The sequence below is a fragment of the Lutra lutra genome, chromosome X, assembly GCF_902655055.1.
Source record: "Lutra lutra chromosome X, mLutLut1.2, whole genome shotgun sequence".
Taxonomy (NCBI): Eukaryota; Metazoa; Chordata; class Mammalia; order Carnivora; family Mustelidae; genus Lutra; species Lutra lutra.
In genome coordinates this window covers 66,763,306-66,777,855 of record NC_062296.1, presented here as the reverse complement: position 1 = coordinate 66,777,855, position 14,550 = coordinate 66,763,306, and the positions used below count along the sequence as shown (strand labels likewise).

The 14,550-nt window shown below is 39.4% G+C and overlaps 1 protein-coding gene across 1 annotated transcript in view; it reads left to right on the top strand.

Moving 5' to 3' along the window:
* PRRG1 (proline rich and Gla domain 1) overlaps positions 1 to 14,550 on the top strand; it is a 156,646-nt gene that overhangs the window by 58,068 nt on the left and 84,028 nt on the right. The window contains exon 2 of the mRNA XM_047715129.1: positions 5,084 to 5,134. Coding sequence (XP_047571085.1) covers positions 5,084 to 5,134 — 51 coding nt within the window. The remainder of the gene's footprint in view (positions 1 to 5,083; positions 5,135 to 14,550) is intronic.

Here is a 14,550-nt window from a genome sequence, read left to right as displayed (position 1 = left end):
CAGAGATCACAAGTAGGCAGAGAGGCAGGCAGAGAGAGAGGAAGGGAAGCAGGCTCCCCGCTGAGCAGAGAGCCTGATGCGGGACTCTATCCCAGGACCCTGGGATCATGACCTGAGCCAAAGGCAGAGGCCTTAACCCATTGAGCCACCCAGGCACTTTTTTTTTTATGGCTTTTTTTGAGATATAGTTGACATAAAGCATTGTGTAAGTTTAAGGTATATGAGATGTTGATTTGAGGGGTGCCAGGCCTTTGCCTTCAGGTCATGTTTTCAGTGCATAGATTGTTCACTTCTTGGTTAAATTTATTCCTGTATTTTTTTTTCTTTTTGATGCCATTATAAGTGGGGTTATTCTTTATTTTTCAGACAGTTCATCGCTAGGCTCTGTAAACAACTTTTTTTTGTATGTTGATTTTTAAACATGCAATTTTAATGAATTCTTTTATTCTGACAGATTTGTTTGTTTGTTTGTTTGGAGAATCTTTAGGATTTTCTGTATATAGGATCATATCATCTTCAACCAGGGAGAATTTTACTTACTCCTTTCTGAGTTAGTTGCTTTTTTTTTTTTTTCTTCCCTTGCCTGATCACTCTGGCTAGGACCTCAGTACTATGTTGGGTAGGAGTGGGGAATGTGGGCATCTTTGGGAATGTAAGACCATTCCTGATCTTAGAGGAAAAGCATTCGACTTTCATCAATAAGTATGATGTTAACTGTGGGCTTCTCTTACATGGCCTTTATTATATTGAGGTATATTCCTTCTGTACCCAGTTCATTGAGAGGTTTTTTTTTTTTTTAATTGTGAATGAATGTTGAATTTTATCAAATGCTTTTTCTGCATCTATTGAGATGATTATATGATTTTTATCTTTTTTTTTTTTTTTTGAAGAGTTTGAACAGGATTGACTAATTCTTTAAATATTAGAATTCACGGGGTCGTATTGGGCTCTCTGCTTAGCAGGGAGCCTGCTTACCCCTGCCTCTCTGCCTGCTTGTGATCTCTCTCTCTCTATCAAATAAAAAAAATAAAATCTTTAAAAAAAATTAGAATTCACCACAGAGACCATCTAATCCATGACTTTTCTTTTTTGAGAGATTTTTGATTACTGATTCTATCTCCTTACTCATTAGTCTGTTCACATTTTCTATTCATGATTTAGCCTTGGTGGGCTATATGTTTCTAAGAATGCATCAGTTTTTTCTAGGTTGTCCAATTTGTTGGTGTATAGCTGTTTGTAGTAGTCTCATTTTCCTTTGCATTTGTGGTATGACTTGTAATGTGTCCTCTTTCATTTCTGATCTAATTTTTTTTTCTTGGTCTAGCTAAAGATTTGTCCATTTTTTTCATCTTTTTAATGAATCAACTCTCAGTTTTGTTAATTTTTTCTTTTTTCCTGTCTTTTATTTCTGCCTTATATTTAGTATTTATTTCTTCTACTAAGGGCTTGTTTTGTTTTTTTTTTCCTTGAAAGTTCACTGCTATAAACTCCCCTCTTAGAACTGCTTTTCCTGCATTCCATTGTTTTTCTTTTGCTGTGTTTCTATTTTTTTGTATCTCAAGACTTTTTTTTTTAAATTTTCCCTTTGCTTTCTTCTTTGGTCCATTGGTTGGTCAGGAGTATGTTGTTTAACTCCCATGTATGAGAATTTTACGGCTTTCCTCCCATTCTTGATTTCTAGTTTCATACCATTGTGCCTATAAAGGGTAGGTGATATAATTTGTTTACTTGAATTTGTTGAGACTTGTGGCCTGCCATATGATCTATCATAGAAAACATTTCATGTGTACTTGAGAAGAATGTGTATTCTACTGTTAGATGGAATGCTCTGTTTATGTCTGTTTGGTCCCTTTGGTCTATACTGTTGTTTAAATTTGCTGTTTCCTGATTGATTCTCTGTAGAATCTACCGATCACTGAAAGTGGGTATTAAAGTCCCCAACTATTACTGTATTGCTGTTTCTTTCTCCTTTTAGTTGTGTTGGCATTTGCTTTATGTATTCACATGTTTCAGTATTGGGTGAATAAATATTTACGATTGTTATATCTTTTTAATGAATTAACCCTTTTTCATTATATAATGACCTTCTTTGTCCCTTGTGACCATTTTTAGCTTAAAGTCTATCTTGTCTCGTAACAAATATAGCTATCGCTACTCTTTTTGGTTATCATTTGCTTGCAATATCTGTTTCTGTCTCTTCATTTTATATGTGTCCTTAAAACTAAAGTCTCTCGTAGACAGTATGTCATTTGGACCCTGGTTTTGTTTTGTTTTTTTTTATATCCATTCAGCCTTTCTGTGTTTTTTGGTTGGTGAATTTAATCCATTTATATTAAAAGTAATTATTGATAGGTAAGCTGTTCTGTTGAATCCTGCAGTTCTATTTTTAGCTGTAAGATTTCTGATTTTGATGGTTTCTCTTTCTTTATTGTACTTCTCCTTTTGTTCATGGCACTGTTTTCCTATTTTCATGTATCTGTGTATTGTAGTTTATTAAAGTTCTTTAAGAGGATTATTCTGAATTCCTTTTTAGGCAATCTATAAATCTATTTTGGTAGGGTCACTTATTGAAGCTATATTAGTTTCCTTTGGTGATGTTATGTTTACCTTTTTATTCATGATTCTTTGCATTGGTGTCTCTGCATTTGCTTAATAAGCAATCTCCTCTTTCACACTTTAAAAGTTCATTTTAGCACGGAAAGACCTTCACCAGTCACTAAAGTTTGGGAGTACTGTACAGTTCATCTGGTAGCCTCTGTGGGAAGGCAGGGCTTGCTCTTGGGGTTTCTAGTTGGGCAAGGCCATTGTCCATGCTCTGAGGTTGGGGGGAATGATGCTGGCTGGGCTCCACAGTTGGGTGGGCCTGCTGACTGGGCTCCATGTTCAAGCAGGATTAGTGGGCCACCATCTCCTTGTTTGGGTGGGGCTATTGGTTGTGCTCTGCAGTCAGGTGGGGCCACTAGCTAGGCTCTGCAATCACCTCTGGTTGGTCAATGTCCCAGGCTGTGTTCCCTGGCAGGGTGGCGCCACTGGATGAACTCCTTGATTGTACAGGACTGCAGCATGGGCTCTGCAATCACCCCTGGTTGTATGGGATCTCAGGTTGTGCTCCACCAGATGGTGCCACTGGCTGAAGTCTGTGTTTACACAGGGCCCACAGTTTATGCCCCGAAGTTGAGTGGGGCATGCTCATCTTCCTGATCATGTAATCTGTGGGCTGTGCTCACCTGGAAGGCAAGGTCATTGGCTGGATTTCCTTGTCTGGTGGGATCACAGGCAGTGCTCCTTGACTGGATGGGGTTACCAGCTTGGTTTCCTACCTGGGCAAGGCTATAGGCTGTTTTCAACAATTGGGCAGGGCCAGTATTCTGGGGTCCTCTGCTTACCAGGGTTGTAAAGTGAGCTCCACGACTGGATGAGATTGTAGGCTGGGCTGTGTCTCACAGTACAATAGGCTGTGCCCCCACGTTTCCCGGATCACTACTCAGGCACCTTGGCTATATGGGCCCAGAGGCTATGCTGAACTGTTGTGCATGGCTGCTGGCCTGACTTCCTGACCAGGGCTATAGGATGAGCTCTGTGGCTACTCTAGTTCTCTGGCTGGGCCTCCTGGGTGGGCAGAGCTGGAGGCTATGTTCAGCACTAAGGTGGGGCTGGGAATTTGCATCCCTTCTTGGGCAGGGTGGTAGAACAGGCTCCCCTACCAGTATGGCTCAGTGACTGGGGATCCAAATCAGGCAAAACCGCCAATCAAGTTCCCTAGCCAGAGAGGACCACTGGCTCAATTCTGCAGATGGCCAGAGCTGCTGGCTAGGATCTCTGCTCAGCAGTGTTGCTGCAAGCACGAATGCCATCTGCCAAGACCTGCTGTAAGCCCCATGCCCTTCTCCCTCTTTAGCTGATCCCCAGTGGTCAAGCCCTGCAGTTTCTTCCACTGACCCCTATGAGGCAAGACATGAGTGGACTTCCTGCAAAGGGGCCCATGTTTTGGGGGAACTAGATGTCTGCCTTGGGCTCTCTTTTCCCACTGTAGTAACCATCACTCCTGGGCGGAGGTGGTGGGGGGGAAGCCCTCTCAATGTGGCACTGTAGGGGAAAGGCAGTGGGGTCAGAAGGTGTCCAGTCCTCTTCTAATGTCGGATTTTCACACTGATGTTTCTATGGATAGTTGCCGGTTGGTCTTCTTGTGAGGGATACTATAGTTGGGAATGACCTATATGGCCGTCTTAATGATATCATTCTCTTGTACATGCTTAACTTCAAGTAGGTTATACATTCATTAAGGGACAGATAGATGATGTCTTATAATTTTGCCTCTGGTGCTTAAGCTCCATGTTGGGAATGTGGCAGGTAAATAATAAATGTGTGGTAATTCTGTGATTGAACCCTGTAAGAAAATGAAGCATTATGGTATGAATTAGCTTCTGTGTAATGTATTTTCATCTTTTAAAAAAGAATTGCTTTTCTTCCATGCATACCAGCATTTGGATTATGTGGTTTTTTTCCTACAAAATTTCCATTGTCAGTAATTCATGGTTATTGATTCATACTGTTTATTGGTAATAGCTCTGTGGGCTGCTTTGCTTCAGGGATAATTTAATTAGGGGTACTGCTGTTTGACACCATTCAGGAAAATGTTACACTGGAAAGGGTATTGGATTTGTCACAGAGTGACACTGAAGAGAAGCCAGGGATAGGCAAACTAATAACATGCTGCTTGGTTATTAAAATTGGGCCTTTCGTCATTTTGTTTAACATTTTTTGTTTATGTCACTGCTTTCCTAAGAAATGAGCGTGTGACCAATTTGATGACTTTTATTTGGCAAGGGCAGAAACTAATGCTAGACAAACAAGGACATAGTAAGTCGATACAGATAGAGTCCGTGCTTTCAGAATGTTGTGTTTCTGTTCTCTGAAGTTAGATACCTATTTGTGATGAAGAATACATTTCTGTAGGGGGCAAGATTGGAATGCACTAAAATGAAATGCTCATGTTGACCACATCGGCTTTAATGGAACTTACTTGATGTAGTGACTCAACCTCTGTGAATCTGACTGTGTGTATGTGCTGTGTTTTATACAGGGAGTCATCATCCAGGGACCTGCCAGAGACCACAAGAAAACATGGGGAAGAGTAAGTTTCTATTTGCTTTTTAATAATTCATACTTTCCCCATGTTAATCTATGTATCCAGGAAATTAAATTTGCAATTCAGGAGTATTTTGTGGACATCTAAATTGTATTTCTGGTTAGTGTTAGAAAGTTACTGTCTGAAGCAGGGCAGTGCAGAGAAAAACCAACAGACCACATGCTGCTCATTGGCTAGGGTCTTTTGTTTTCCTTCCTTCTGCTCTTTTCTGAACATCTCCCAGTAGAGGGAGAGAAGGCTCAAACTGTCCTAATCCCAGCTTCTTTACAACTCTTAGCAAAGTTACCCATATGCTTCCAGTGGTTTCTAAGCCTTGTTGATAATTGACAGAAACAAAAAGATGATTCTGCTGTGCAGCCAGTGACAGTATTAAAAAATTCATCTGTGAGGTTGATTTATAAATGGTTTTGATTTCCCCTAAAATTTTAAAGCCTGGCATTTAAGAACCATTAGATGAATTCCTTTGATATTTCCTTTTTCATGAGGCTATTTATGGGCATTAGACAATAGACAAATTCAAGGTCATTTTGTTATTAATATTACCAGCCACCAGTGACTCCATAAAAAATCCTAATCAACATAGACCATAAAACCATATGCATAAAGGACCTCAGAGGGAGACTTCGTGTTGTGTAGTATAACAAGAAGAGTATTGGTCATAGAGTTAGAGGCCTGAATTCAAATTCTACTTCTACTACCTTGATCATGTCCTAGAGTTCCCCTGCATTTGCTTGTCCATATCCCAAGTGGGATTTATATATTCTTGGAAAGCTGTGGCTGTCATAATGTCATGATGCCTATACAAGTGTGTTAAGAACTCTATAGAAGAGAGCAGTGCAATCTGTTCTCGGCTGTCCTTATTGAATAAGTATACTTTCACTGGTTCTTTTTTTTTTTTTTTAAGATTTATTTGTTTTAGAGGGAGAGAGTGTGTGCACAAGCAGGAGGAAGGGCAGAGGGAAAAGGAGAGAGAATGCTCAGCAGACTCTGCACTGAGTGCAGATCTTGATGCAGGGCTCCATCTGTGACCCTGAGATCATGACCTGAACCGAAATCAAAGAGGCAGCCGCTTAACTGATTGAGCCACCCAGACACCCCCCTTGGTTCTGTCTTCTAACAGTTAAAATGAAGTGGTTTGGTCAGATGCTTGTGTAGGCAGCAGTGCTTGGGACCAGGGTTATGCAACGGACAAGGAGTGCCTCCTCCTGTTTTGTGCTCTAAGCACTTTGCTTGCCACTCCTTGGTATGGGCCCCCTGGTAAGCAGCCCCAGGGATTATGGATCAATCATGAAAAATTTCTTCCTGAACCTTGTTGAGTCAGATTTTGCCTGTTTTCTGCAGTGATTTCCTGGGGGACTGATTAGCCCCAGGGATTCTAGTTCTTTCCCAGCCTCCACAAAATACAGCAATCTCTTGATAGTTTAGAAATGTAAAAAAACATGAGTAAATTTGAAAAGAACTGGTGAAAGTTCTGGGACTGAATCCATGCCATGTCCTAACTCCAAGTCAGCTATCAACAGAAGTTTCCAGAGTAACTCACTGTGGCTTGGTCCTCACCTAATTTCAAGCTTCAGGTGGATGTGAAGAATGTTTGGATTGTTGGATTTCATCATGACCACAGGGAGAAGTTGCACTGAGAGCGACACATTCCTTATTGTGTCCTCTCTTCCTTTTCCGAATGATCATCAGGTCATTAGCAAGATCATTAGGAGCTTACTTTAAAAGGTTCTTCAGCAAGTCTTTGTTTAAATGGTCAGGCAACTAAAAGGAGTTCTTGCTAAAGGATAGGACATGGTAATGTTATCTGCAAGGATGGGTATATTTCCAGTCTGGTGATGAGATAAGGGAAGTGTCCAAAAAATGCTACTTTACAAATACATGGAAGCTTATAATAGCATTTTGACTGTTTGTGTTGGCCACTTTAAAAGCATCCTTCACATCCTGAATCTCAAAGACTCTATCCTTTACTCTCTAAGCTTTACTTAGCTTGCCTGATTTCACTTGCTAATTGCTGTCACTGTTAGTGGGGGGAAAAAAGATGCTACTATGTGGTAATTTTTTTTTCTCTTCTGGCAACATACAATGAAGTTTTTTTACTGGATTTGGCAAAGATTCTCACAAACATAGCTCAATGTGTCATACAAAGGGACAGCAGAGGAAAATATCACAAAGACATGGCACTAGCCTCATTAACAAGGAGGCATGAAAACAAAGAACACAGCTGGAAAACCATACAGTGTAGGTGAAAAGTTAAAATTAATATTGGCATGAATTTCTTTAAATATTTGATACTAGATGAAGAAATTATTTATGAATATGTGTTAGATGAATCATTCTTTTATGTGACATGAAAAAAAGTGTGAGCCAAGTCTTAAATGTGGTGGTAGGAGGATGAGAACACACTTGTCTATTTAATTTTTTTATTAGACCACCATCTGTGTCCATTTATGTGTCATTGAAATCACATTTACTACAGATATATGAGTTCTGAGCTAGAGCTTCGTATTTAGGACTTAAGAATATATAATTATTTTGAGATCAACAAGTGTCTATGGAACACTTCATAACTTACAGATATTTCTCATACATTATCTTAATTTGAGTTGTCAGAGAACACTATGATGTAAATAGGGATATTATCTTTATTTTATGGATTACAAAACTGAAGGTAATCTAAACTCCACAGCCTATAAAATGGAGAGCCATAATGCAAACGTAGGTTTCCTGATGGCCTGTGCAGTTTTTCTTGTCTTCTAGTAGGCCATGTTTTGAATACCTTAGTCATTAGTAGTGTATAAAGTCAGTTAAAAACTTAAGAGCTATCTGTTGATTTGATAGGTACGGAAGAAAATATTTTCTCGGATCTATGACAATGTTCATATAATCCATGGGGGACTGGACAGATGGGCAAAGAGAATTGACTCATTGTTTATCGCCATTTATGATAACAGCTAAAAGATATGTATCAGGTAGTGGAGTGCCTCAAATACCAAAGTCTTCTGAGCAGCGAGGGACACATCCCATACTGCAAGGTGCCTACAGTGAGGGGTTTAAAATACCACTTAAGCTGGTGAAAGCCACCCTTCCTGATCAATATGTTTTTGTCCTTGCAGTTTTTCTTCTTTTCTTTTCTTTTCTGTTATTTATTTGACAGACAGAGATCACAAGTAGGCAGAGAGGCAGGCAGAGAGAAAGGGGGAAGCAGGCTCCCTGCTGAGCAGAGAGCCAGATGTGATGCGGGGCTGTGATGCGGGGGCTCGATCCCAGGACGCTTAGATCATGACCTGAGCCGAAGACAGAGGCTTTAACCCACTGAGCCACCCAGGCGCCCCCCCCTTGAGGTTTTTCTTAACAGGAAGAATAGAATACATTATGGAACACCAGAATAGTGGGAGACAACAAGGGGAGATGCTGTTACAAAAAGGAGCAGCATATGTAAATAAAATCATGTATAACATTTCATTGGAGAATGAACGTTTTCACAAGGAAGAGAATGTGGGGATTATATAAATGTGTATGTATTGGCTCACAAAATATTATGTACACAATGCTGGAATATTTATCGTCTTTGGATGGAAATTAAAACTTTATTCTATGCTTTCATCCCCCACCCCCTATCCCCTGAGCAACTGGTGTATTCATGACAAAACGACACAAGTTTAGTACTCCACAAAGCAGTTCCTTGGGATTTTTCTTGCTAAAAATTTTTGGAGCTATTGTTTCATTATAATGTTCTTGGGGTTTTTTTAAAGATTTATTTTAGAAAGAGAATGAGAGCATAGGGTGGGGAGGGGCAGAGGGAGAAGGGAGAGAGAATCCAAGCAGACTCCCTTCTGAGTGCAGAGCCCGGTGCAGGGCTCAGTCCCACAACCCTGAGATCATGACCTGAGCCGAAATCAAGAGTTGGTCATTCAAGCAACTGGGCCACTCAGGCACCCCTGTTTTGTTACGATGTTTGTATAGAATATGATTTTTAAGTCATACTTGTTTTCCATGTGAATTTTCTTTATAACAGAACACACTTCTCTTACTGAATGTTCTAAGTGCTAGAGCAGCAATTCATGGTATGTATTAGCCTAATACACAGTTATTGATGGTGAATGTCACTGTCTTTACCTTAAAAACAGAGCTTCTGGAAGAAATTCATTATGTTGTCACCATAGTAGCTGGCTACAAGATGCCCCTGTACCTGTTATACAAAATGGGAGTAGTATTTAGCTATGAATCTTCAAAAAGATTAATTTTGCTTCATTGTGTAGAAAACAGTATTGGGAATAACTGAATGATGACAAGCAGACAGGGCTTATTTGTGGAGAATAATTAAAATGACGTAGCTTTGCATTTTTTGTTTCTCCTCTTCCAGTAGCCTTTAGAGATTTACCTAGCCTAGAAGAAAATCCTGGGTCTCTAAGGTCTGAATCTGAAAAGTCAGTTTCTGTCTTCATTTTCTATACCTAATGGTAACTTTATGCCCTTGATGTTCTCATATCCACGAACATATAAACAGCGGCAGTGTGCCAGTTATAGTCTGTTTTTTATTAAAACGTAGCAGCATAATTTCTTTGGGTCACAGGATGTACTTGGCTCCTTTAGCCCAAGAAACGCAAACACGTTACTCCACTTACCAAGACTTAGCAGAAGGAAAGATGGTTTAGAGCCATCACAGCAAATCTCGAAGCTCTTCGATCTGCTCTGAACTACTGCTCCGTTGAGGCCAGTCCTAAACTTTAACTCTGAGCATACAGCTCTATATTTTCAACCAAGGAATGAACATGCAAAGTGACAAGCCTTGTAAAGTAACTTTCTCTTAGTGTAGTGTCTGCTTTTATTTGACAGCTCCCTGGTTTATAGTTCAAGTAAAGGCACACAGTTAAAGCCAATTAATTATTTCCTTTTCTGGCCTGCATTAAATTTCAGAGTCTCTTCATTACGGCCCCATGTTCATGCCTCTGCCATTTAGATGAGGTCACCAATTTATTGTAAACCCTTATCTTCATAATTTTATAACAGTAATACAGATCTGCTTGGGGTTGACAGCAGCCATTATTTTTTCCTGGCCAGTCTTTTCCACTAGGAAAATGAGGTAACTCTTTAAGAAGGGTCAAGCCACTTAAAAAACAAACAAACAAAACAAAGTCATTATAGTGCTGGATGCTTTTTGTCTTTGATACAATCCTCTCTGCCACAAAATAACCTTTGGTACATAAGTTAGGTTTGCACTGTTGACATTTTTTCTCATAGCATAGAATTCACCATGTTCAAGTATACAATTCGGTGACAGTAATTCACAATGTTATGTTACTATTTATTTCCAAAAATGTTCATTACCTCCACAGGAGATTCCAGACCGATGAAGTAGTCAATCTTCATTCTTCCCTCTCCCTGGGCCCTGGCAACCTGTAATCTGCTTGCTTTCTCTATAGATTTACCTATTCTGGATATTTCATATGAAGGGAATAACACAATATAAGACCTTTTGTGTCTAGCTTTGTCCTGCTTTTTTTTTTAGGTTTTTCCATGTTGTATTCGTGTTAGTACCTTATCCCTTTTGTGGCTGAATAATATCCCATTGTACAAATATACCACATTTTGATGATCTCTTCATCAGTTGGGGGGCATTTGGATTGTGTCCACTCTTTGGCTATTGTAAGTAATGCTGTTGTGAACATTGTTATACAAGTTTTTGTTGGAATATCTGTTTTCAGTTCTTTGAGATGTGTATCTAGAAGTGACTGTTGACATCTTTGGCTGGATAATTCTTTGTATGTGGGGGGTGCTGCCCTGTGTGTTATTAGAGTTTAGCAACATTGTTGGCCTCTCCACACTAGATGCCAGTGGTTCCTTCCTTTCCAAGTTGTGACAATGAAAAATGTATCCAGACATTGCTAAACATTCCCTAGGGGTGCAAAATTGCTCTGGGCTGAGAACCACTGATTTGGAATAAAGAAAAGCAAATCTTTATAGACAAGCCATAATACACATATTATGAAGTTTTTCATAGAAGTAATTTGAGACTAAAGAAGAGCATTACATAGTTCTGGAAACCAAGGTATAGCCCTGATTCTATAATCAGGCAGTTGTGTCCTTGGGTGAGTCACTTAACTTCTGGATTTCAGTTTTCTTGTCAGTAAAATGAAGGGATTGAGATGGATCAGTGGTTTCCAGTGTACTGCTCAGCAAAGCCCCAGGTTTTCTAAAGGGATCCCTGAGGAGCCACCATGAGGAAAAGGAAGAAAACAAAGTAATCTTGATAATTAGCACCTTCCCTTTAGGCAGAGCAAGCAAAAGTTTGCATTCTGTTGTCATTCCTGGAGAAAATTCACATATAAACAATATTAATTCCATCAGTAAAAAGTCATTTCTGGAGTCCATGTCCTAATTACCAAAGGCACTAATTTGTCAGAGAGACTCCATTTCCTAAACCCATTATGCTCTGCCGTTGTTGGCAGGAGAAAGAGGTAGCTGAGTGTTCTCTCTTAAGTGCTATCTGAATAACCACCTCTGCAATGTGGCTTTTTTTTTTAAGATTGTATTTATTTATTTGACAGACAGAGATCACAAGTAGGCAGAGAGGCAGGCAGAGAGAGAGGGGGAAGCAGGCTCCCCACTGAGCAGAGAGCCCGATGCGGGGCTCGATCCCAGGATCCTGGGATCATGACCTGAGCTGAAGGCAGAGGCTTTAACCCACTGAGCCACCCAGGTGCCCCTGGAATGTGGCTTTTTCATGAGCTGTAGAACATGTTCTGTTAGGCCAACCATCCACTCCTGGATCTAGACTGCAGCTAACTATCACAGAGGTAATATCATACTGTCTATGCTGACAGGTTGTAAAGCATTGACTATAACATAGAGTTTGGTATTTAAAACCGTATTTCGTATTCGGTGACTTCGTCTACCTGCCTTTTTCCCCCATTAAATGGCTATTATCAGTTACATATTCTTCCATATGGGACAGAACTATCATCAGTGTAGATAGGATCCATAAATTAAAAAGAAACTTTTATGTCTAAGAACTGTAAACACTAAGACAAATGATACCCTTGCTAATATAATTGAGGCACTAGTGACAGGAGAAATACCTATCTTCTGTTTTGATGATTCCACCTGGTTGTGTGCTTAATTTTGTATAAATTAGAGCATGTGCTAATTCTGTATTTGTTTTCTATGGGTAAGGTGTACCCCCTCATCCATAAATATCATGTATTAGAATATCCTACCTTTAAATCAGTTCTTAATGATTGCTGGTAACCTGATTGCTGCCATCTACCATCTCAGAAAAAATCTTTAATAAGGAGTTATGAATTGTGAAATTCCTTCAAAAGAAAATTTGGCCTTCTACCTTTTTTTGTGAGACAATCTGTTAGGCCATTTCTCTGTATCTCATTATTCCTTATTAAGCTTAAGGTCATTGGACAAGAGACACCTGAATATACGTTGTAAATTTCGGTTTTACAAGAAAACCATGTTGAGTTAGTAAGACTCACTCTTGGGGACACCATGTTTGTTTTGTCTTTAGAGAATACTGACTTCATAGACATACATTACCTCTGTTGTTTTCTCTTGTAGAAATCCATTTCTGACATTTGCACCAGACGTATTCCTGGAAACCTGCCTGTTATCAGCTGGCATTTTGTCACATACCTCTGGAGGCACAAAGATATATTTTTTTAAGTGTTAGCTAGTGATCATAACCACCACATTGTCCTTAAGAAGCAGCTTCAGGATTTTTTCTTCTCTCAAACACCGAGGCTTCCCACTCTCACTAGCTCAGTCCTGTAACTTCAAATTAATTTTTTAAATATCCGACTTCCTATATAGCCTTTAACTCCCTAATTCCCATGAAAACATATATATACATACATATATATATATATATATACACACATATATATATATATATATATATATACATATATATACATACACACACACACACACACACACTACATGCCACCCTAAGCTGTACATATTGACATATTGATTGGGTATATGAACACCTAGACTATACAACAAATTCTGAATTAGAAAACCTACCCCCAGGAGAAGAGTAAATGAAACAAGATGGAATTGGGAGGGAGGCAAACCATAAGTGACTCTTAATCTCACAAAACAGACTGAGGGTTGATGGGGGGAGGGAGGTTGGGAGGGGGGTGGGATTATGGACACTGGGGAGGGTATGTGCTATGGTGAGTGCTGTGAAGTGTGTAAACCTGGTGATTCACAGACCTGTACCCCTGGGGATAAAAATATATGTTTATAAAAAATAAAATTAATAAAAAAAAAAACCTACCCCCTATGAAAAAATTAATTTTAAGTTCCTCAAATAGGTTACAGAGGTGAGATACAATTGGGAAATGCCTTTTTCCCACCTTATCAAGAAATAGGAAGATGGTCCAAATGGCATCTTTTTAGTTTACATGACTTTGTTTTTTGTAAATGAAATGTCACTTTGGAATGTGAGAATTTTGTTTTTCTAGGAAAAGTTATTTCCATCAGTCTATGATAAGAACTACTTACTTCTTACCTTTTTCAGCCAGAAAAAACCTTGAAGGCATTGTATGCATGACCAACTGAGTAAATAATACTGTCAAAATGGCTCAGAAGTAAGAAAACAAAGAATTCTGAATATGATGCATCTTAGATTTTTTTTTTAAAGATTTATGTATTTATTTGACAGGTCATAAGTAGGCAGAGAGAGGCAGGCAGAGAGAGAGGGGGAAGCAGGCTCCCTGCTGAGCAGAGAGCCTGATGTTGGGCTCAATCCCAGGACCCTGAGACCATGACCTGAGCCAAAAGCAGAGACTTAACCCACTGAGCCATCCAGGCACCCTCGATAGATTTTTATATAAATCTTAGCACAGGGTTGGGTGGGGCGGATGTGCCTTGTTGGTATTCTCTTCTATTTATTTATTTGCTGTTGGTTTAGGGGATGGTGGCTGGTTGGCTGGAAAATAGTGTATTCATATCTCAAAAGGATTTGGATAAGATAAACTATGCCTACACAACAAAAATCTTCCCAGTTATAAAACTTCACAGTTACAACTGAAAAGGCCTAAGAAATCATATACAACACCTTAGCTTCACAAATTAGGAGACAGGACCAGATAAATTAAGCAACAAAATAAAGAACCATGCAGCCAGTTTAGTGTCGGAGCTGGAACAGGAATCTGCATATCGTGACTGCAAATTCAGGACCTTTTCACCATATTACACTCCTCTCTTTTCTTGCAGTTTCACTAGTCTTAAGTCAGGGTTGGTGAAAGTGGTGAACAGATTATTGGCTTCGAAAAGATTGTTTCCAAAGTCAGTGTTCATGTGACAAACAGGAGGCTTATATAAGTGGATAGCTTAGCATATTCTGCAGTCTTATGAGAAATTCACAACTGAACAAGGTATTAGAG